Source organism: Oncorhynchus masou, chromosome 2, assembly GCF_036934945.1.
Source record: "Oncorhynchus masou masou isolate Uvic2021 chromosome 2, UVic_Omas_1.1, whole genome shotgun sequence".
In the NCBI taxonomy this organism is placed as follows: domain Eukaryota; kingdom Metazoa; phylum Chordata; class Actinopteri; order Salmoniformes; family Salmonidae; genus Oncorhynchus; species Oncorhynchus masou.
The window spans coordinates 29461297-29486554 of record NC_088213.1 but is presented as its reverse complement, the minus strand read 5'-3'; the positions used below and the strand labels follow the sequence as shown (position 1 = coordinate 29486554).

At 42.8% G+C, this 25258-nt stretch overlaps 1 protein-coding gene across 5 annotated transcripts in view; it reads right to left on the bottom strand.

Moving 5' to 3' along the window:
* Nucleotides 1-24645, bottom strand: part of LOC135558367 (liprin-beta-2-like) — a 30268-nt gene extending 5623 nt beyond the window's left edge. Inside the window, exons 1-13 of one of the 5 annotated variants that reach the window (XM_064992139.1) lie at nt 24565-24645; nt 19212-19298; nt 17270-17383; nt 14711-14842; nt 12506-12598; nt 11684-11792; nt 10858-10919; nt 3284-3359; nt 3021-3142; nt 2713-2765; nt 2183-2243; nt 1686-1809; nt 112-247 (exon numbers count right to left, since the gene is read on the bottom strand). In XM_064992139.1, the coding sequence (XP_064848211.1) occupies nt 112-247; nt 1686-1809; nt 2183-2243; nt 2713-2765; nt 3021-3142; nt 3284-3359; nt 10858-10919; nt 11684-11792; nt 12506-12598; nt 14711-14842; nt 17270-17383; nt 19212-19298; nt 24565-24579 (1184 nt within the window). In that variant the 5' untranslated portion in view covers nt 24580-24645. Of the gene's footprint in view, nt 1-111; nt 248-1685; nt 1810-2182; nt 2244-2712; nt 2766-3020; nt 3143-3283; nt 3360-10857; nt 10920-11683; nt 11793-12505; nt 12599-14710; nt 14843-17269; nt 17384-17688; nt 17832-19211; nt 19299-21907; nt 22415-24564 lie in introns of those variants that run through there. The other 4 variants (XM_064992130.1, XM_064992122.1, XM_064992157.1 and 1 more) reach the window with 4 other exon arrangements.
* Nucleotides 24646-25258: the final 613 nt, after the last annotated feature.

The window sequence follows — 25258 nt, the reverse complement described above, 5'->3', positions numbered from 1 at the left end:
GTATTTGATTTCATAGACATCCTGTAGATAATATACATGACTTGGGTGTCATTCACATGCCTAATTTACTGAGATATATATATATATATATTTTTAAATATACCCACTCACTTTCCCCAGAGTTTTCTGATACTGTTATTGTTCTTCAGGTGCTCTGGAGAGCCAATAGTCTGTTGACCTGACTCCGCCCCTGATGACTGGGGTGAAAGGTCAGAGGATGAGGTGTCGTCCATTTTCTCTTTCTTTCCTGTAAGAAGGGGGGAAAAACAAAAATATTCTTTATTTTCTAGTTGCTTCAATCGGACGTTTACATCTGTGCGAAGGTTCTGGTTTAGCTTTCATTAGAGTTGCTTTTGAAAATGAAAGAAATCAACTTGTTCAAAAAAGTAATTTCTTTCCAGGCCCGCAACACAAATAGCTGATGTTATCTTTGTGCAAGTAAGTTTCATACAGGCGGGGAACCTTCAGTCTTAATGAATGAATTCTGTTTATTGCCAATAGCCTGTGGAGAGATGAGTAGCACAAACGTTAATTAACTCATAGCTAGTGTCATGGACACTCCTGACGTGTACATATCCCTGAAAGATAAGACACATGAATGTATTGGAAATTCAAAGTTGTATGCAGTCAACTTGCACAGCACTGACACACACACACACACACACACACACACACACACACACACACACACACGTCACCAGGGGTCTTTTCACAGTCCCCAGGTCCAGAACAAATTCAAGGAAACATACAGTATTATACAGAGCCATGACTCCAATCTTATATAGTGCAAGTGAACAGCAAACCTGGTTTAAAAAAAAACAAGTAAAGCAACACCTCACAGCACAATGTCTCTCCCCCATATGACCACCTTGTGTGTATGTACTGACATGTATGTGTAACTGATTGACGATCACACACACTTAAAAGCATTAACATGTTTTATATGTAAATTGTAAAGTATTTTGTCGAATGTCTTTTTAGTTATGTGTGTCAGACCCCAGTAAGACTCACTGATAGGCCCACTAGGGGATTGGTAGCACTTTGCTTTCTCATGTTTGTATTGGAGGCCTTTGGCTCAAACCGACCACCCAACAGGAGTGAGATCACATAGAAAGGCGCTCCAGCTGCTGGGCCTGTGCCCGTTTATGTGCACATCACAAAATCCCACCACTGCATCCATAATATGGCACCATTTACAGCTGGGAGGCCAAAATAGATTCATTTTGTGGGAGGATCATACACTCATGGGCTTGATTTGCCACTCCAAAGCCTAGGGTGGAGATGGGGTGAGTGTGGTCCGTGAGAGAGGGTGGGGTTGTGTGGACCTTGATCATTTAGAAAGAGAAGGTGGAATTGAGGTAAGCGACCTTTGCTCCGGTTGGGACCTCTCCATTATTAGCTTTGATCACAGTGCCACTACATTTACATTTAAGTCATTTAGCCACTGATCAGAGACCTGTGTATGTGCCCTGTCTCAAAGGGAGGACCAGGGCTTGGTCTGATCTACCAGGGGCTTTGTGTTCTATGGTGTAGAAGGGGCCAGAACTAAGCACATATGTATTCTCAGAGCAGGTCTGTCCACCATATAAACAAGACACAGGGAAACCTACAGTATATTCTGAGGTGAAGGTGTCTGAAGCACCTATGGACAGTGTGGGGGTGGGGTAGTGCTTCTTCAGACTTACTTGAGTCTCCGTCTTCACTCCCCTCTAGAGACCTCTGGCTCGGTGGCTCACTGCACTCTCCATTATGCTCTGGTAGGGAGGACTTCACCGGCAAGGTCTGGCACCTGTTATCTACAGGCCCATTCTGGAGAACAAACAGATAAATTAAACAATTAGGCCAATACAATGTTTCATTTTCCTTTAAATTCAGATTTTTTTCTGTAAAATTCTGACAAGACAAAACAATGTGGTCAGAAGTGTGACCCAAACACAAAGGGAACAGTAATGGTTAGATATGAAAGTGAAGAGTTTTGTTCACAGTTATAATACCGCAGTAGACACTTCAGCCTCTACAGGAAATTACCACTACATGCTAGAGGTAGGAAAGGTGAAGAACAGTCATTAGATGACAAGGAGTCAGTGCTGTGATAAAGATTGGGGAGAAAAGTAATGCCCTTTCTAGTCAGATTTTCCTACTCTGGTCAGTAAATGTTAACAGGTGAAAATGTCTCCCCTACCTTCGGTGAAGATCCATTCTGTAGGTTGTCCATACTGCTTGAGAAAAGTCGGGGATGCGTCCTGATAAAAATACATTATCTGATCATTCCCAATGAAAAATATCGATTAGTGCAGTCCCGTGTGTGTGTGTGTGCACAGTCCCGTGTGTGTGTGTGTGTGTGTGCGCAGTCCCGTGTGTGTGTGTGTGTGTGCGCAGTCCCGTGTGTGTGTGTGTGTGTGCGCAGTCCCGTGTGTGTGTGTGTGTGTGTGTGTGCGCAGTCCCGTGTGTGTGTGTGTGCGCAGTCCCGTGTGTGTGTGTGTGTGTGCGCAGTCCCGTGTGTGTGTGTGCGCAGTCCCGTGTGTGTGTGTACGCAGTCCCGTGTGTGTGTGTACGCAGTCCCGTGTGTGTGTACGCAGTCCCGTGTGTGTGTACGCAGTCCCGTGTGTGTGTACGCAGTCCCGTGTGTGTGTACGCAGTCCCGTGTGTGTGTACGCAGTCCCGTGTGTGCGTGCAGTCCCGTAAAAGGTGTTCCATTCCCCAGAGTCTCACCAGAGTTCTCTCCCCTTCTGGGTTGGCAGGTTGGACAAACCGCTGAAGGACATCTGGACCAGAGGAGAGATGGAGATAAGGACAGGGAACGAGGAATATGACTGTAGCGCCATAGCCTCTAGTTCAATAGAAGACTTGTGGGAAAATTAGACTTCTGAACCATATTGGGCAGGATCAATCATGTTTTAATCCAAAGGCACTTTCAACCTTCATATTATGCCGATACTAAAAACTGGAGTAATTGTCAGTGTATGCTTGGGGCTGAGAGAATAAATGTGTTCCCCCATCTGAACATTCCTCTGACCCACCTCAGTCTTTGTGTTCTCAGGGAGTGCACTGGGAGGATCTCTCTTCACCACTCCATGCTCCTCTTCTTCGCTGCTGCTTGACAGAGTCCTCTCATTGGATACTGAGAGAATAGTGGGTGGAGCTATCAAAGAAAGTGTCATTGCTTTATACCATCATGAGTAATGGAAATGTTCTGCTTTATTATACATTTGAATGTAAGGAATGTTTTACCCCTTCGGTGGCTTTTAATTAAAAAAAAGAGTATGGTAGGGAAGGTTGTTACCTTGTCTTGGGGTCACAACATCTCTGAACTGTCTGCACTGGACTAAGAGCAGTGTGAGCTCCTCAATACGCCGGTCCTGTAACAGGGAGATTAATCCATATAGTACCTTTCAAAAAGTATTCAGAGTATTTCTTCTCATTTTGTACTAAAAAAATGGTATTAAAATTGAATTGTCAAGCTACACAAAAAGCCAAAGTGGGGAAGAAAATGTAATAACTCAAATATTCAGCTCCAAGAGTCAAAACATGTTAGAGACACCTTTGGCATCAATTACAGCCATGAGTTTTCTTGGGTAAGTAAGAGCTTTGCACATCTGGAATGTGCAATATTTGCCTATTTTTTTTAATAACCATCGTCACTTCCTGTTTAACATGAAACGAGGAAGAGCTCGGTTGTGTTTTGAAATGTTTCTTAGTAGCTAGCTAACTTTTTAGTTTGGATCCCGCGACACAGTTGGCATCAGTTGCTGGGACTGCTAGTCTCTGTCCAGTGATCTTGCCAACTAAGGCCAGGTCTGAGGAGCCATTTACCTAGCGGGGTTGAGGGCTTGAATGCAGACCGCGAAGCGGTTAACCATTGTGGCTGGGACCGCAGATCGTCCCGAGTTTGTGGCCATCTAGATCCCTGCTGCTAGGTTTAATCATTCCTGTGACCTGCCCTGTCTGGATCTGCGAAGAGAAACAGCGTAACCTGTGTTGCTAGCTACCATGACAAAGTTCTACAAGCAGTTGTTACAAGAAAATAGCTTTGTGTTTTGTCAAAATACGGGTGGATTCAAGTAACTGAAGAACAGTTTGCAGTTCTCCCAGTCAGCACGATGAGTAGAAACAGAATGGTAAGATGAAAGTCATTGAGAGGAAGGGTCGGGACAAGTCTCTGAATGTCCTTGAGTGGCCCAGCCGGAGCTCAGACTTGAGCCCGATCGAACATCTCTGGAGACTTGAAAATAGCTGTGCTGACGCGCCCCATACAACCTGAGAGATTGAGAGGATCTGCAGTGAAGAAATGGGAGAAAAGCCCCAAATACAGTTGTGCCAAGCATGTAGCGTCATACCCAAGAAGATTCAAAGCAATGTTTTTGCTTTGTCATTATGGTGTATTGTGTGTAGATTGGCGAGGTTAAAAACAATTTAAGCATTTTTAGAATAAGGCTGTAACGTAACAATTTGGAAAAAGGAGTCTATACTTTCCAAATGCACTGTATATTCAGTCATATCCCTGTAATGCTTAGAGAAGAGCTTACGTCAAATGTTATTGAAGTGTTGTGGTTGCAGGTTCACTTGGCAAATCTAAAAAAAAAAAAAAAACTTCATTTGGGGTGTTGCTATAGCCCACCAAGTGCTAACAGTCAGTATCTAAATTTGTGAAAAGCTTGATAGTGTGATGTAAACAGAGGTCTACTTTCATGGGGTCAAGCGATCTGCTCAAGAGGAAGCTTCTCTGTAACCACTGTTTTTAAATCTGGTTCAAGTTATTAATCAACAACACCAGAGGAACAAGATCCACATGTATTGAACACATTGTTAAATACTGTAGAACTTTCTTTTAAAGCGGTGTCCGTACCCATTGGATGCAGTGATCACACTATAGTGGCTATAGTCAGGAAAGCCAACTTTTCAAAGGCTAATCCTAAAAGTGTAGAAGAGATCATACAAAATATTTTGTATGTGATTAATGAAAGGCGCATCCAAACGCTGCACTTGATAAATTTATGAAATTGCTTCTTCCAATTATTGATAAACATGCACCTGTTAAGAAAACAGACTGTTAGAACTGTTAAGGCTCCATGGATTGACGAGGAACTTAAACTGTATGGTTGAAAGAGATGGGGCAAAAGGAGTGGCCAATAAGTTGTCTACGCAGCTGACTGGCTGACGTACTGCAAATTATGACTAAACTCAAAAAGAAACTGCATTATGAAGCCAAGATCAATTATATAAATGGAAAAAAAGCCATTCAAAAATTATTCAAAGCCATTTCGTTTTGGCAATTATTTTAATGACATTATTGGCAAAGTGGGCAAACTTTGGCAGGAAATGCCAAACAGTGAGCCATCGTATTCGTGTATAAATCATTTTTTATTTTTTATTAATTTTGTAAAGTTTGTGTGGGAGAGGTGAACAAAAATTGTTACCAATCAATGACAAACCTCCTGGCATTGACAACTTCAATGGAAAGCTACTGAGGACTCTAGGCACTTCAAAGCGGTCAGGTCAACTGTGCCTAGAGGAAAGTCTTTGTCCTCAGGCTTGGAGGGAAGCCAAAGTACACTGCTCATAAAATTAAAATAACACATCCTAGATCTGAATGACTGAAATATTCTTATTAAATACTTTTTTCTTTTACATAGTTGAATGTGCTGACAACAAAATCACAAAAAAATGTTCAATGGAAATCAAATTTATCAACCCATGGAGGTATGGATTTGGAGTCACACTCAAAATTAAAGTGGAAAACCACACTACAGGCTGATCCAACTTTGATGTAATGTCCTTAACTTCTTGGATATAGGGGGCGCTATTTTAATTTTTGGATGAAAAACGTTAGTTTTAAACAAGATATTTTGTCACGAAAAGATTCGACTATGCATATAATTGACAGCTTCAGAAAGAAAAACACTGACGTTTCCAAAACTGCAAAGATAGTGAGTGCCACAGAACTGATGTTACAGAAAAAAAAGATAAAAATCCAATCAGGAAGTGCCGCATTTTTTGAAACCGCCTCATGCCAATGACTCCTTATATGGCTGTGAAGGAGCTAGGAGTCAGCTTACGTTTTCCACATTTTCCCCAAGGTGTCTGCAGCATTGTGACGTATTTGTAGGCATATCATTGGAAGATTGACCATAAGAGACTACATCTACCAGGTGGTCGCTTGGTGTCCTCCGTCGCAATTATTGCGTAATCTCCAGCTGCAGTATTTTTCCATTTGCTTCTGATGAGAAGCCAACTGCCACCACTGATAGATTATCGAATAGATATGAAAAACACCTTGAGGATTGTTTCTAAACAACGTTTGCCATGTTTGTCGATATTATGGAGCTAATTTGGAAAAATTTTGGCATTGTGACTGCATTTTCCGGTCTTTTCCTTAGCCAAACGTGATGAACAAAACAGAGCAATTTCGTCTACACAAAATCTTTTTGGAAAAAAAAAAAAATGAACATTTGCTATCTAACTGAGAGTCTCGTCATTGAAAACATCCGAAGTTCTTCAAAGGTAAATGATTTTATTTGAATGCTTTTCTTGTTTTTGTGAAAATGTTGCCTGCTGAATGCTAGGCTTAATGCTATGCTAGGCTATCAATACTCTTACACAAATGCTTGTGTAGCTTTGGTTGAAAAGCATATTTAGAAAATCTGAGATGACAGTGTTGTTAACAAAAGGCTAAGCTTGTCTTTGAATATATTTATTTCATTTGCGATTTTCATGAATAGGAAACGTTGCATTATGGTAATGAGCTTGAGGCTATGATTACGCTCCCGGATACGGGATTGCTCGACGCTAGAGGTTAAAACAAGTCAAAATGGAGGCTCAGTAGTTGTGTGGCCTCCACGTGCCTGTATGACCTCCCTACAACGCCTGGGCATGCTCCTGATGAGGTGGCGGATGGTCTCCTGAGGGATCTCCTCCCAGACCTGGACTAAAGCATCCACCAACTCCGGGACAGTCTGTGGATGGGAGCGAGACATGTCCCAGATGTGCTCAATTAGATTCAGGTCTGGGGAACGGGCGGGCCAGTCCATAGCATCAATGCCTTCCTCTTGCAGGAACTGCTGACACACTCCAGCCACATGAGGTCGAGCACTGTCTTGCATTAGGAGGAACCCAAGGCCAACTGCACCAGAAAATGGTCTCACAAGGGGTCTGAGGATCTCATCTCGGTACCTAATGGCAGTCAGGCACCTCTGGTGAGCACATGGAGGGCTGTGCAGCCCCCCAAAGAAATGCCACCCCACGACTGACCCACCGCCAAACCGATCATGCTGGAGGATGTTGCAGGCAGCAAAACATTCTCCACGTCGTCTCCAGACTGTCACATGTGCTCAGTGTGAACCTGCTTTCATCTGTGAAGAGCACAGGGCGCCAGTGGCGAATTTGCCAATCTTGGTGTTCTCTGGCAAATGCCAAAACGTCCTGCACAGTGTTGGGCTGTAAGTACAACCCCCACCTGTGGATGTCATTTTGCAGGGTTCTGGCAGTGCTCCTCCTGCTCCTCCTTGCACAAAGGCAGAGGTAGCGGTCCTGCTGCTGGGTTGTTGCCCTCCTACGCCTCCTCCACATCTCCTGATGTACTGGCCTGTCTCCTGGTAAACACCTCCATGCTCTGGACACTACGCTGACAGACACAGCAAACCTTCTTGCCACAGCTCGCATTGATGTGCCATCCTGGATGAGCTGCCCTACCTAAGCCACTTGTGTGGGTTGTAGACTCCGTCTCATGCTACCACTAGAGTGAAAGCACCGCCAGAATTCAAAAGTGACCAAAACATCAGCCAGGAAGCATAGGCACTGAGAAGTGGTCTGTGGTCACCACCTGCAGAACCACTCCTTTATTGGGGGTGTCTTGCTAATTGCCTATAATTTCCACCTGTTGTCTATTCCATTTGTATAACAGCATGTGACATTTGTCAATCAGTGTTGCTTCCTAAGTGGACAGTTTGATTTCACAGAAGTGTGATTGACTTGGAGTTACATTGTGTTGTTTAAGTGTTCCCTTTATTTTTTTGAGCAGTGCATTTCCGCTACCCAAGAGTGGTAAAGCAGCCTTTTCTATTCCTAATAGCACACCTGTAAGCTTGCTGCCAGCTCTTAGCAAATGGTTGGAGGAAAAAAAAAATAAGTTGACAAATTAAATTATTTCTCTAAACAAATGATGACTTATCATGCTTATAGAGAAGGGCAATCAACATGTACTGACAAATTACTGATGATTAGTTGAAAGAAATTGATAAGACTATTGTGGGAGCTGTACTGTTCAGTACAGCCTTTGATATTATTGACCATAACCAGCTCTGAATCCATGACATGGCAAACTAATTGAACTCAGAAAAGCTACCATTAAACTCTACATTTTTGACAAAGTGTGGTGTACTACAGGGCAGATCTCTAGGCACTACTCTTTTTACCAATGAACTGCCACGACACCAAGTGTCCATGTATGCTTATGATTCAACCATATATGCATCAGAAATCACAGCTAATGAAGTCAATGATCCCTTTAACAGAGTTGGTCTGTTTTGAAAAGGGTGGCTGGTAATTAACTGGTCCTGAACATCTAGAACTAAGCACATTGTATTTGGAACAAATCCTTCCCTAAGTTCTAGACCTTAGCTGAATCTGGTAATGAATGGTGTGGCTATTGAACACTGAGACTAGATGACTTGGCATTAGATCGTAAACAGTCATGATCAAAACAAAGATTCAATGGTTTTAAAGATGGACTGACCTCCACCCCATAATAAAAAGATGCTCTGCTTTTTGACACCACTCCAAAAGGCAAGTTTCGCAGGCTCCAGTTGTGTCTTATCTGGATTATTGTCCAGGCGTGTGGTCAAGTGCTGCAAGGAAAGACCTATTTAAACTGCATCTGGCCCGGAAGAGTGGTACATCTTGCATGTCATTGTAAATAGAGGGCTGATATAAATACTATGTATGCCAGTATCTCTTGGCTAAGAGTTTACCTTTAACTAGCCAAGTCAGTTAAGAACCAATTCATATTTACGATGACGGCCTACCCCAGCTGACGCTGGGCCAATTGTGCACCACCCTACAGGACTCCCAATCACGGCCGGATGTTGAGGAAAGACCGACAACATCACTTATTTAAGAAACAGTAGTGTTAAAATCCCAAATTGTTTGCATAGTCAACTTGCACAGCTCTGACACAGACACATGTCACTAGGGGTATTTTCACAGTCCCTAAAATCAGAACAAATTCAAGAAAACAATATTACATAGAGCCGTTAATGCATGGAACTCCAGCAAACCTAGTTTAAAAAAATTAAATAAAATTCAGGTTAATCAACTTATTGCACAACAACTCTCCCCTATTTGACCTAGATAGTTTGTGTTGATATGTCGGCTACGTGAGATAACAGTTTTGTACTTGAGCTGTTCTTGTCCATTAATGTTCTGTATTATGTATAATGTTCCACATAGACCCCAGGAAGAGTGGCTGCTGATTTTGCAACAGCTAACAGGGATCCTAATAAAATACATTCAAACATTGATCCCCAGCATCTTGATAGAGGTTCATGGCTAGACAGCAATTTGAGGCTTTCCCTGAAAAACGCCAGTATTTTCCAATTTCAAGCATACCCATACCATGATTCAGTCACCACTATGATTGAAAATGAGGCAGTTACACAGTGATGTGTTAAGCGCAAATCTAAGGCTTTTTTCAAGTGTATTTGTGTTTTTTCAGTATTACTGTAGTGCCTTGTTGCATGCAGTCTGTACATTTGTATTCTTGTCAGTCGTTTAGGCAATTGTGGCGTCACCACAACGTTGTTGATACAGCCTTAGTCCTCCCAGCACAGCCATTGAACTCCATAGCCATTTATAAAAAAAAAAAAAAAAAAAATCACCAATGGCCTCATGGTAATGTCGCTGAGCAGTGTCATTCCTTTCCTGCAGCTCAGTAGGACTCTGATTTAATAATCAACCAGATCATGCTCAAGACTTTCATTGTCAGATTGGTTGTTACCCATCACTGCCCTTTGAGGCTTTTTGTTCTTGAAATTCAACACTTGATTGTGGGACCTTAAATGTGTGTATGGGGGACAGAAAGCATTAGGGGGTTGACTGGATTTTTGAATGACTATTATTTCAGTGTGAGTCTGGGTAATTTGTGATATGTTAAGCCATATTTCACTCCTGAACTAATTTAGTCTAAACAAAAGGGGATGAATACTTATGCAAGTCTGTTATGTTTATGCTAATGGTTTATTTTACTCTAGTGACATTTTAATAACACTAAAAACAAATATTGAAATAATCCAAAAGGTCTGAATACTTTAGCAAGGCACTGTAATTGGCTTACTCCATATGCTTTTAACATAAGAGTTGAGAAATGTGGTGTGACATGGGCACAGCTGGAAATCAGTAGTGGTAACGGAGTGCGTGTTTTGAAGTGGTGCCAGTGCCCCTGGCCTGGTCTAGTTTATCTTTGTGGACCAAACTCCAAAATTAGGTCTGGCATAAGACTCATCAATTGTGGCTTTGCCTAAAAACGGATGGCTGCGGCGAGAGCGAGGCCTATTTGTTCAAAGATTCCACCCGTGGGTGCAACTAAGAGTACAAAAGCGCTGTGCTGTAAACTGCGGTGCTACGGTTGTGTGGTTACGTACGCCATCAGCCATCCTGCAGCTCCTGCCATTCAAACAGTGATGGTCGTGCTGTGTGTGCCTACATTGCTTAATGTATACAACGGCACCAATCTGTATACACTGTACAAAGCAATGGAATCAGTCAGTTCAATGTTTTATTTTGTGACGTATAGCAAATATCTCACTACTGGACCAAGAGAGACAAACATGCATTAGTAGTAACCTTTGACAGACACCTCCTCACCTTTTCATCATTGGCAACCAGCAGAGTCTCCATCCCAGTCTTTAACCTTTGGAGCTCCTGGTCTGTAGAAAGGAGTCATATTGTAGTTGCCATCATGTACCTTATGTATGCAATACCATAATGACAATGTATTTGCAATCTTTCATTTTCTACCCCATTTATGCATATAGATTTGTAAAAAAACAAAAGGAGCAGAGCTTTTCTCAGATGGAAAATGTCTCACCTAGCCAAAAAAATTTTTTTTTTAAAAATCAGATGGGGTCCATACAATAAAGGTAGAGGAAGTTGACAGGCAGTCATAGGGAATGGAAAAGATTTCTGAAAATGAAACTTATTCACTTAACCATACTTCTAGTAGCAAGATGACATATCAAGGTTGTTATTGGACACCAGTTGGCTGACATTCCCAGTGGAAATTCTGTATTCTGATCAGGGATTCAACAATCTACTCAGCTGAAGAACATGAGCTCATAAAATGTTACCAGACCGAGGAAGCCAAGGTCCATTCCTGGGTTAGATTTTCTTGGAGCCCCACAACAGGGTATGAACGAGTGAATTCATGTAAGGGACAAGATGTTGACGCAGTGTTTTAAAGTTGTTAAAATAGTGTTAAGGCTTGTGCTTATTGTTGAGCCTTCTCCTGTACATATCCTCCAACAGTGGAAATGCAAGGTGGAGAGAGAACCATTGTTAGCACTACTCACCGGCACAGTCGCAGCATGTTATTGATCAATGACCGGCAAAAACCTATTGGCTCGTCACCAACAAAGGACATACAACCCCTTCATTACAGAACAACAAACCCTGTAATACAGTTGGTGCTTACCTCTCTCGGAGGTCTCAGCGGACAGTGGTCTGGCCAGGAGCTGTGCGTGCAGGCTGTCTATCTCTGCATTCTTACTGAGCAGGAGCTGCTGGAGGTCTGATATCTGTGCCTGTGTGGGATAGGGGAACAGGGTAAGAGCAGGAACATGCATAAGCTAAAAACACATTCTCAGAAAGAAAAACTAAGTCAACACTCATAACAAAAAGCTCAACATAACACGGTTGGAGACTAAGTTTATTGGTGGCGTAAACTGTTTAGCAGATGTAATAGTAGGTGCAGAAAATTGCACCTGAAGTAGATATTTACATGATTTGGCTTGTTCATCTTTCCAGAGCAGGCTATATGTTTTACATAGGGCACACCGATGTTCATAGTAATGCAACATGACCATGTATAGCAAAGAAATACATTTTAGGAAGGCTGAACTACACTAGCAGTGATTGAAGTTAAAATGCATAGTGTGAGCGAAAAGCAGATGGGACAGATTAAGCGAGTGAAAGTTTTTTTTAAATAGCTCAATTAAGTTCTAGAAAAGGAGAAATTGAGGGTTAGAGAGAGCCAGAGAGGTATGGCAATGGGGTGTGTTAACCAAGGTATTGTAATACCGCCAAGAGACCAGGACCTAACCACCATTTAAATCCATTTCTACAAAGAAAATGGCCTGCAGATTTGTTCAGAAAATAGTAAGACTGTAAGACTCATCTAACTGGGCAGAGAAGCAGATTGGACATAGTTTAGGGAAGCTGTAGATAGCAGAGGAATCTGGGCACTACTAGTACAGTCTAGATATAACAGGAGATGAGGTAGGCTAACATGTTTAACCTTTGTTGCTTTGAGTCTCCTCTCATACTGGGACTTCTGGTCTTCAAGATGGTCTACTTTCTCCTTGAGAAGTCTGAGCTCTTGAAGTATGACCTGGGGACATTGATAAAAGGATTTACAAATTGTACATGTCATTGTCACAAATGTACATCAACAGATAATGGATTGTTTAAATAGTCTGGAGACTATCAATTAGTCCATGAGTTCTGCCAACTACTCAAACCACCACAGTGAAATGCCTCTTAAACAATGCAGTACATGCAGCAACCCCCTTATCTACACAAGTCATAGGATTGCATTGGGTTTCATGAACTACACGTGTAAGTTGTGGTGAGGGGTTCCTGAGTGCAAGCATAGAGCCAAGTGTCACAGCCTTGGGATCATTCCATACAGTGGGGGACGACTACATGCTTAGGGTCAAAGGTCATGCAGACATTCTCTGCCTACACTCTCCCCAAAGCAGCACTGCGCCTCAGAAGTACTGGAGCTATTATCCACGCCTGGTATCACGTCAGGAGGCTCCTCCAGCCCACTGTCATGTACCTCCTCTGGAATACCCGCACAGGCGAGTCCCTGGTCTGGGTTTTGGGCCTCCGTGGACCCAATGTCACTGGACTCCTGTGGGCTGCTGTCAGCCTGGCCTGTTTTCTCCCAAATCCTGAAATTGATGTCCTGCTGAAACCTACACATCTGCTCCTGCAGCTCACTAATCAAGTTCACAACACTCTGACAAAGGGAAGAGAGAAATAAGGACAATAAAACCCCAAAAAGAATGAAAAGGGAAAGATGTGTGTGGTGTTCCTCAACGATATACTACCTACATTTTCTACACCCATTTAGTTAATAAAGTAACAGATGGAATGTTTAAAGCCATGCAGTGATTTGGGTTGATATGTCTGAGTGAGCCACAATGAGAAACAAAGGGCTGCGAGATCTAAACACCCTCTGGGCCTGTGATAAAGTCTTGTCTAAATATGCTTTTGACCTACTGGAGTGAGAACAAGTACCAAATCTCACACGTGTGTGCGATACTGCCACACGAAAGGAACAGTCTATTCCATTTGAGCAGGGCATGTTATCATACTTAGAGTGTAACAACCATAGAGCTATACCTGGACTGTGGAATTATCACATGGTGTCCAGTATAGATATGACATATGGAGAGCTGTCCACAGCTGTATATAACCATGAGCTTAGGGACTCCGCTCCACAGCAGGGAGTGTCAGTGTGCGTGCGCATATTCACAAACATACTATACGCTTGGATGGTCACACATGGCACATCAGGAATGTTCAAAACAGAGGTCTCATTCTCTCCAGTCAGCTGTCATAGGGAAGGCAGTGTGTACATGACCGGAGCATAAAGACTATCGCAACACATGTCCTTATATTACTAAGTGTACTGAATATCCTCTACATTACAAACCACAGGTATGGATCATTTCCTGTCTAAAGTGTTATGCTCCCCAGTCTTGAAAGCGGTGGGGTTTCCTCATTTGGAAACCTGCCTCTGCATCTCATACAATTGGCCAGTAATGATTTCATAAACATCAGGACTTAAACCTTAAACCTGTCGCCAAATTAAAACCTACTCACCCTCAGGTTTACCCAGTCAACCATCATGGCTTCACATAGTACTGGATGTGTTCTGGGGCACAAAGGCTCTTTGACAAGCCATGTTTTGACAGTAACTACATAACTGTATCAGGTTTTGCAGTAGTTGAGGAAAAATGTTAGACCTTACCTTCATGTGGTGATGGGTGTAGGTAACCCAACATACCATATGGGCTTAAGCAAACATACATTTCAGGTTGAACTTAAACAGAGCCATGACTCCATGGAGAGTAGTTTCATTCCTAGGTAGTCCAGGAAGAGGGCGGAGTACATTTTACTGTCTTTAGCATGTTTGTCAAAGTCAGCAGCATTGTTATATCTCCCAAAACATGATCAGGACTTGTACATGCACTCCTGTCAGTTCCTGGCAAAGCTCACGTCACTAAATATAAGTATCACAAGGGATGTAAACAAACCCCCTCAGGGAAGCTGAATTATTTCACTACTCTATAGTTGTTTAAAAAATAAAATATAAAAGAACTAAATCAGTCTTGCTACAGTACAGTCTGTCTCAGGGACTCAACTCTAACCACCTCAGTCACACATAAAGGTTTAGGATTACACTCATCACCTCATGTGTCTGTGTCCTTACCTCTGCTTTATGCTTCCTTGCTACTCCATTAATCTGTTTCTCCTCCATGTCCACCAGCTTCAGTTTCAGGTAGGACACCTCTCCCACCAGGTCCAACTTCTGACTCTCCAGTGATGTCCTGCTAAGGAGCTCCTGCCACCAGGGGAGACACTTGTTAGCACCAATCATGCAAATGGAGAAAAAGAAAAGGTAGTACAACCACACCAAGCCCAAACAGAACTTTTACACTGGACACTAAAGAAGCTACCGTCTAGCTCTGTTCAGTTCCCTCAAAGTCAGACACTGTCCACACGGCTAAATATACACAGCCTCTGGACACTATTTTTATTGCCCCTCTCACAGGCAGACACACAAGTACAAATCATGCAGAGGAGAGTGTGAAGAGCCCACAGAACCCTGCACAGTTGCCATACAACAACAACTAGAAATATTGTAGAGGCTCAGCATTTGCCTTCCTATTGAAATGAGGATTGCTATCAATCTAACATGATGCTGATTAGGACCTTGCTTGGTCCACTAATTATCCCTCTTTATCAGAAAAACAGTCTGCTTTGAATGTCCCTATTTCACTCAACAGCTAACTAGGTTGATTTCAGGCAGGTGCAAAGTCTCAGAGGTTGCCCAATTCTGATTTATTTTCACTAATTGGTATTTTGACCAATCAGAGCAGCTCTGAATCAGTGCTGATGTGAAAATATCTGATGTGATTGGTCAAAAGACCAATTAGTGAAAAAAATATCAGAATTGGGCTGCCTGTGTAAACACAGCCTTAAAAAGGTCCAAAGAAAATATCTGAAGCACTGAGGCAGTCCAAGCATGGGCATTTAAAAATGTACCTTTTTTTAAGAGAAAATGGTTTGTTTTCTAAGGTTTCTGGGAGAGTGCACATGGAAAATATTAGAGCTGTGTCACTAATAAGAGATTTGCGGCTCAGGTCCAACGCCTCATAATGACCACGTCTCAAGGAAACAAACCCGGCCCTTCAGAATAACCCTGCTGTACAGAGTTAACCAGGGGTGTATTCATTATGGAAACTGTTTGTTGTTTAACCTCTACGGGATTGGTGTCTTCCCTGTGGGACGTTTGAGCTAATGTGATTAGCATGAGGTTTTAAGTAACAAAAAAAATCCCAGGACATAGACATATCTGATATGGGCAGAAAGCTTAAATTATTGTTAATCTAACTGCACTGGCCAATTTACATTAGCTATTACAGTGAAATAATACCATGCTATTGTTTGAGGAGAGTGCACAATTATGAACTTGAAAATGTATTAATAAACCAATGAGGCACATTTGGACAGTCTTCATACATCATTTTGAACAGATATGCAATGGTTCATTAGATCAGTCTAAAACTTTGCACATACACTGCTACCATCTAGTGGCCAAAATCTAAATTGTGCCTGGGCTAGTCCTTTTCATGCATGTTGCTGTCATGAAGTTATCTTAGCTTAATTGTAAAGAGGATCCTTGATTCTGACTGAGATTCCATGTCTGCTCTGAGCTTGAACTCTACTGCACCTCACAGGAGTGGGAGACATGGACACACCACCTCTACTGATGACAGATCTGTCTCTCTCTCTCTCTCTCTCTCTCTCTCTCTCTCTCTCTCTCTCTCTCACACACACACACTCACACACACACACACACACACACACACACACACACACACACACCGGGGGGTTAGGGGTGTGACCGACTACGCTCCCGGTCCTGTGCACACATGCCCAGACAGACCAGCCCTAGAGCAGAACACCACGACCAAACCTACCAGAGCAGACGGCCGCTGCACTCCAAGAATCAGTCCTGGATGGGAACAGACCACACTAAATATTTGGGTTGTCAGAGACTTTGGAGCCCGGCTAACTGGAATCGCAGGGAGGAATTTCCTCCTGGGAAGCTGGCCTCTCTAGGAAGCAGTCTACCATGAGACTCAGCATGTCTAGACAGTCTGCTAAGAGACAGAGCATGTCTAAATCTAGTCTGCTGGTGGACTGAATATAAGACTATTGTATGAGGAGTATTTGTGCCATGGGTGTGTGCTAGTCTTAAAATACAAAGTAGTAGATGAAAGCTTTGAATGTCCCCTGCTCATACATGCATTATTTTAAAGCATTCTAGTCATACATAAATCAAATGTCATCATGTCAGTCTAAGGGAGAAGGCATAATAGTTGTGCTGCAGACTTTCAGATCCCAATTTGAATAGAAACAGGAAGATACAGAAGTGAACCTGATAACCACACAAATCAAGGAAGTTGATATTTAATTTGAACTTTATTTAACCAGGCAAGTCAGTTAAGAACAAATTCTTATTTTCAATGACAGCCTAGGAACAGTGGGTTAACTTCCTGTTCAGGTGCAGAACGACAGATTTGTACCTTGTCAGCTCAGGGGTTTGAACTTGCAGCCTTCAGGTTACTAGTCCACTGCTCTAACCACTAGGCTACCCTGCCGCCCCATATCATGCTGAAGCCAGTCTAAACTGAGACTGTAAATAAGGTTGGTGTTCAAAAGTTTGTATGAATGGAAGAGGACCAGAGTGTGAGGTCCTTACCTGCTGCAGCATCTCCTCTGTAGAGTTGAGCTTGTGTTGGTGTTCCTCCAGAGAACTTTCCAGATCACTGATCTTTACTCCCTGAGCTTCCACCTGGTCCGTCAGAACGCTCACCTGTGTGTGTGTGTGTGTGTGTGTGTGTGTGTGTGTGTGTGTGTGTGTGTGTGTGTGTGTGTGTGTGTGTGTGTGTGTGTGTGTGTGTGTGTGGAATGGAGTAGAAACTTAGTCTCACCAGTAGACAGCAATACTTCAACATTTCTGACCCCTTCTTTCAATGTTGTCAACCCTCTTGACCTCTGCTCATCCTTCATTCCCACACTCTCTTTCTCCCTCCCTGGCTCCATCCTTCACTCCTCCAGACCTGGGAAGTCATCTAACCCCACCATCCATATGCACTTTCTCAAAGTCATTAAAATCACCTCTCTTTGCCTGCCATCCATTTCACAACATATCAGCTCCTTAATTGATATAGACTTAACACTGCCAAATTAAACAGTGCAAGTATTTCCAAAGCTGAATGAAGGACTCTTTGAGTTTTTCTCAGTTCAGCCCATCAAGCCGGCTCTGCACTACTCATGATGTAGATAAAGCTGTTGAGAATACAAACTAGCGAAAGAGCCAATCAGTTACAAAAGGCAGGGCTCAACCAGCCAATCAGATGGAGGTTAGTGGAGGAATGTGGTAGTGTGTACATGAGACCTATACACAACAACAAGACATCACATCTGCCAACAAACAGAGGTGTGTTGTAGCCAGCAAGTCTGGACCTGACTGCAGAAAAACCCTTACTCAACAGCCCTGAGAACTAGTGTACACACACACACACTTAAGAAGTACTGCCCTTGTACCTAACCCTTGTTGACAACAAAACAACACAGCAATTAAGGCCAACCACTGGATTAGCACTCCCCCTCTCATATATTTACGTATATATATATATATATATATATATATATATATATATATATCTCTTTCTCTCTACATCTCTCTCTCTGTATCTTTCTCTGCCACCATCTTTCTATCTCCTTCCCTCTTCCTCTCTCTTTTTCTCTCTTCCTCTCCCTCGCTCCCTTTCTTATGACTGATACATGATAGAGATACTACTGTTTATATTTTATAGAGGGCACCAAGGGGCCAATGCGGTGTAATGTATCCTCTTGTATTGCAGTAGGCTCAAATTCAACTCTCTCCGTCTCTCTCTCTCTCTTCCTCCCTCTCTTATGACTGATACATAAGGGGGCCAATGCAGTGTAATGTATCCTCATGTATATCAGTAGGCTCATATTCAACTCGGGGGATTCAGCTTCAGCTGAATTTAAATAATTTCTGTAGGTGAAGGATATATCCATTAACACAACTCTTGTTTTTTTGTCCGTTATTTTACCAGGTAAGTTGACTGAGAACACGTTCTCATTTGCAGCAACGATCTGGGGAATAGTTACAGGGGAGAGGAGGGGGATGAATGAGCCAATTGTAAACTGGGGATTATTAGCTGACCATGATGGTTTGAGGGCCAGATTGGGAGTTTAGCCAGGACACCGGGGTTAACACACCCACTCTTAAAATAAGAGCCATGGGATCTTTTATGACCTCAGAGAGTCAGGACACCCGTTTAAAGTCCCATCCGAAAGACGGCACCCTACACAGGGCAGTGTCCCCAATCACTGCCCTGGGGCATTGGGCCATTTTTTTTTTAGACCAGAGGAAAGAGTGCCTATTACTGGCCCTCCAACACCACTTCCAGCAGCATCAGGTCTCCCATCCAGGGACTGACCAGGACCAACCCTGCTTAGCTTCAGAAGCAAGCCAGCAGTGGTATGCAGGGTGGTATGCTGCTGGATATACACTAATGTGCAGCGAAACACACTATTCTCTCCCATACAAACACACAAAAGCAAAACATACACATGCATGCACTGTTTATGCCATAAGGTAATCTTACCTGGAGGACAAGGAACTCTTTGTCTCCCTCTAAGCGTGTCAACCGTTCTTGGTTAGTCTCACCGTTCACAGGGGACCGCTGGTTTACCTACAGAGGAGTGGTCAGTTACTGGTCAATTTGTGGTCAGTACAAATACAACTGTGAAGTGAGAGGAGTTACCCACAGTGTCAGGTCTACCTTGAACCAGGGCTCTCTGAAATGAAAGCTCAGACTCTGGAGAGAACAACAAGAACACACACACACACAGCACTGGTATTACATTTTAAATAACCTATTGTGGCCGTGAGTCTGGAATTCTCTAAGAGGTTTATGATTCTTAAGCTTTCATCAAATGATGTTGAACCTTTTAGTATTCTAATAATTTGATATTTGCTTCTCGACCAAGTGTGCAGGACCTCGGGCCTTCCTAAATAATGGCTTAGCCGTTCATATAAAGAATGAAACAAAATTAGAGCAAATTGCTGAGAAATCCAAACTTTTTTAAACCACAACCATTGTAACTTTGTGGTGCAGTGACCGTGAGGACTATGTAAGAATACTCTTCAGATCTAACTGTTTTAGATTCAGAATCCACAGCATGTGGCTGGAGTTTAACTTCCTTCACGAGTCATAGGAAAAAGAAGACAAAGTATGCATATAGCCATATATGTTTTGAACAATAGAATATGCAAATACATTCTCTCTTCAGCTATTTCAAGGGCTGCAAATAACACATTTTTGCCCAACATAAACATCCTGTAAACAAGTCCAAATAAACAAGTCAGTTTGGTAAAAGAGAGAGAAAGAGACTTCGTATATAATCATCTATCAGGCCATTTTGTCTCCAAGTTAACCCTGTAACAACGAGGTCCAGATGGTACGAGCCAGCAAAGAGTTAATCACATCTCCCTAATGACAACAAGATGGTGAAGGAGAATTCAAGAATGGGCTGATCGTAACTACATCCAGTCTAGTTCTATCAGGTCTATTTCAGGTGCTTCCTGTACTGTACCTCCCAGAGGAAGGACAAGGTCTGAAGTGAAAACACATGTTGCCCATCCATTCATCTATTCTCCTCAGGTACTATGACCTCTTGACCTGTCTGGTGTTTATCTTTCACACATTCCAGTATGCACTTCTCCAGACACATGTTTCCTGCCCCTAATTGGTGATTGGTCACTGGGACCTTGGTTGCTGATTGGCCACAGGGACCGTGAAAAAGGTTAAGCCTGGTGCACAAGCTCACCATACCAGATCTGGTTCCCATTTAGTGACTCGTTTAAATATTTTCCTCCTATCCTAGATAACATCCATTCGGCCACAGACTCAGATTAGCCTACACATTCTTCACTGAAATTCAGTAAAAGTTCCTCAACAGATGGATTGACAGATTAGCCATATAGCTATTTGAACCATACAGAAATGACATTTCCCTGTTATGGTACCATGTATGAATCGCCTGCAGAGTTATGGATATAGTTCCCTAATGGAAAAGCACCTTTAGTCAATCTGTTTTCTCTGTGAGAGCTTCCCATGCCTGGAACCCACTGTCATCAGACACGCATAACTGCACCACCTATCCCACCTTCACAAAAAAACTAAGAAATGCTTAAAGGCCAATCAGACTTGTGAACATAATCCCCAGCTGTGTATTGCTGCTTTCCATGTTGTCTGTAGCATGTGAGGTGTGGAAACACTTGCTTTTATGCATTTTGTTTTGTTGCTTTTGGTGCTATTGTTCCATGTTGCTCTGCATGTGCTCACTGCTCATTGTTTGTCTGTATTGTAATTGTTTTAAGAACCTGCCCAGGGACTGCGGTTGAAAACTTTTACTGAATCGTTGATTAATGTGCACTGTCCCTGTAAAAATACAAATGAACTAAACTTATATTAGTAAAATATTATATTATTCCTGTTCAGTAAAGAAACACAGGGAAAGTTGGGTCTTATGTGGCTCAGTTGGTAGACGCCAGGTTTGGATTCCGATGGGGCACCAGTACGACCAAGATAATAAACAAGGTATGGAAATGTATGCTCTCACTACTGTAAGTAGATACGAACGTCTGCTTAATGACTAAAATGTTCATGTAAATGAGAGTTCAAAGTGTTTTCCAGAAAGCTGGTTACCATGTTTTATTGAATGCTACCTGTTGCTCTTCAACAATTCCCGAGCTTTTCCCTATACCGGCCTTTTCTGTGAAGGTGTAGAAATTACAGACAACAGAACAGGTGAGTACTATGCTGCCCTACCAAGCAAAAAGGCAGTAACTGCTCATTTAGTTGAAAATTAGTTAATGTAATTTTTTGCTACATTAAATACATGCTTAATCATGTGGACAAGTATCCTGCCTCTATTGTATTGTGTTAGGTAGACAATGGGGGTCATGTTAGTATTAAATGCATAAAGTTACTGTGAAACCAAGGTAAATAAAAGCCATTTTTCTCAGTTTCACGCTATGAGCATTTACTGCCTTTTTGCTTTTTAGGACAGCATGACGCACAAATGTCCAACTTACGGTCAAAACAGGTGAGTCTGTACTATCAATGTTGCCAACTGTGTTACAATGAGCAACTCCACAATACACGTATTTCTCCATGTGCATCACCAGTATGCAAGGAATTTCACTGTCTGTGTACAATAAGAAAAAACAGATTCCTCTGTACAGATGTATTAGCAAGGTAAATGCATGAAAGTGAAACCTCAAAATGTTTCTTACCTTTTTCAGCCAGGCAAAATGCTTATACAAATCGATGTTATACTCCATTCTGTTGGCCCATTGTAGCTTTAACTATTTCCTTCCTCAAACTCTACACTGCAACTTATCCCGGCAAGGCGGTGAGGCTCCACACACACACAGAGAGAGAGACAGAGACAGAGACAGAGACAGAGGCAGAGACAGAGACAGAGAGAGAGACAGAGAGAGAGAGAGAGAGATAGAAAAGAGAGTGATTAAGTAGGGATCAGAAAGGAAGATATCACTGTTAATCTCCCTGAAACCTTCTATCTTCTTCTTCCCCTCCTTCCCTCTCTCTTGCTGCAGAGAGACTGTAGTGGGGAACCTATGGTGTGCTGTGTCTGGTTCGGACCCTGGCTGTGTGGTTTGGAGCCCAGACAGAAGCAGGCTGAGAAGTGGCCAGTCTCTAATATCAGACTGCAGCTCTACGACTCAAGACCACGCCAGCTGGCTCCTCTCCCTCCCTTTCTTCTCCCTTTTCTCCTCCCCTCTCTCTCTCTTATTCTCTTTCTCTCTCTCTTGCTCTCTCTTACGCGCGCGCACACACACACACACACACACACACACACACACACACACACACACACACACACACACACACACACACACACACACACACACACACACACACACACACACACACACACACACACACACACACATGCCTCTCCCTCTCCATCTCATACACAAACATTAGCACTTTGTTCTTTTTGGCTCTACCCCCCCCCCCCCCTCTCCCTGAAGTATCCGTCGATGTAGCTACTTTTGTGATCTCTCTAAAAGGGGCACGGGAGAGAGGGAGCATTCTGCTACACATGCTTGTCACAGATGTGGTACAGACCAGGAATGGTAGGTAGACAGAGAGGAGGGGGATGAGGAAGAGAATGAGGAGATGAAATAGGCGTGAGGAGAAGGATGGAGGGTAGGTGAGGAGAAAGAAGGGGGAAAGGGAAGTGTAGTTAGGTGGGGAGATTATTAGATGTTCCTTTCCTTACCCTGAATGTGCATAGTAAGTATGTGTTAAAGTTTATGTGCAAATAAAACCAACATCAAAATGCAAGCAGGAAGAAGTGGATAAGGAGAAGAAAGAATAGGAAGGGATGGAGGAGGGGAACTAACTGCTCCCAGTCTGAGCAGCAGCAGCTACCTCTGGATTCCATTACCAGTGGCAGATCAGAGACCCCTGCTCTGGCTCCTACTTCTGGGTGGAGAGGAGATGGGAGGGAGGGAGCATCCACCCCTGAATAAAGACCACCACAAAACAGACCTTATGCCTTCATGTACCCTATAAATACTGTACATGATCTATAGTTTTGTTCACCCAGAGATTTTGCCTCATAGTGGAGATACAGACATCAGAGCCTTAACGCTAGCTATCCCAGAGTCTAGCAATCCATGTTGACTTGTTTTGATTTTCTGAAATCGGATTACTAATAAACTGTTCGGTGTTGAATATATTGTAAGTGACCACTCCACAAACAGGCTGTCAGGATTGCTGAGTGAAAGTATTATGTGCTGATGAATGTCTCATGTAGGTTTGATGTCACTGAATACGTCAACATACTGTGTGAAATAATTGAAAACATCCAACTGCTACCTAGCCAGACCACTAGAGGGCACACTCCCACTACAACGCTATCTTCTACAGTGCCTGAATGCTGTCAGCTTTGAAAGTGTTCTCTATAGGGATATTGTAAGAAAATTGTATGTCGTATTGACCGCCTCTATGAGTAAAGGCAGTGGGTCAAAGTGCTGTGCTCTGATGGTCTTTTAAATATTACACTAGTCTGCACAGATGTATATTCATGATCTCATGTCACCTTAGTTGTAGCCCTATTCCGGGAATTGCTATAATTTTCATTATTAGCATTATGCTAGCCTGTATTACCATCTCTATGGGTGATGTCACTGTTTTCTCAGTCTTAGAGCAGTCTGCTGGGGGTCATTAGCACTATGCTATCTTCATTATTAGAGCCGTGTGTCTTGTGCCCCTTACGGGAACCCCTTACGGGAAAGAGACTGTATATGTAAAGACAATATAAATCAAACCTTACTGTTCTATTTTTCTTTATTGCACCGACAGCTGCATCTTTCTTTGCTGACAGCTGCTTTACTGAGGAGCGTTTTTACATTCTATGACTATGACATGGGGTGTTATGGACCTTAGTTGAAGCAATTGTAAGTTGCTCTGGATAAGAGTGTCTGCTAAATTACCTAAATGTAAATGCAATAAAAATGATAGAGTATGAATGGAATAGATCAGGTGGGGGAAGAAGAGAGGCAGCTTCAAAGACAAGCAGAAAGGTTGATGTACAGTAGCCTACTGTCAAGGACCATCTAATCAAAACCTGCAGTTTTCCCCAGTAAATATGCTCTAGTTGTAACAAACTCAATCCCAGTATCCCAAACTTCAAAATCACAAGAGGAACTTTCCTTTCCTCATTTCATGTCAAATCTAAAGTACACATTTTTTAGATTATGCTTAGAAAGAACTGAACACATTGTAACATTCCTACTCTAAGTTAATCTATTTAAATCTCAATTAAACCTTCAACACATTATCAAATACCAGTCTAGAGAGAGCAGTAATTGCAAGCCGGATTGTCTTTGAGGAGGTCTTAATAAAATGTGAAACTTACCAGCGATAATATCATCCATTTACTCCAAGGCTGCCTCCATTTGCTCCAAAGCTTCCTCCATTTGCTCCAAAGCTTCCGCCAGCATGTGGCTGGCATCTGACGCCATGGCAACGGGCTACTTCATACACTGTTACTCACCAGATCACCATGCACTGGTAGGAGAAATTGAAATAGAGAAAGAGAGAGAGGGATGGAGGGATTGAGAGTAGAGCTGGAGAGAGGAAGGTTTGAGAGAGACGGAGAGGGGCAGAAGGAGCAGAAGGGAGGGGAGTAAGAGATGGGACAGTTTACAATCATGAACTAAAATGCAAAACCAGTCAAAGAGATTCTAATCAGCACTCAGATGACTGCAGCTTTAAGGAGTACTCTTTACCTCTTAGATCCATTTACAGCAAAACAACAACAGCTTTTTTCCCCATGTAAATATCCTCCATGGATGTGGCTTTTGACTTTTCTTGCCGTTGTCAGCAGTCCTATCCAAATGGGATGGGAGCGCAACCTTGGCATTGTTTCTGCTTTTGTTTTTGTGGGCCTCCCGAGTGGCGCAGTGTTCTATCGCACTGCTAGCTGTGCCACTAGAGATTCTGGGTTTGAGTCCAGGCTCTGTTGTAACCGGCTGTGACCAATTGGGCCAGTGTCGTCCACTTTTGGCAGGCACCAGCGACTCCTGTGGTGGGCCCAGGTGCAGTGCACG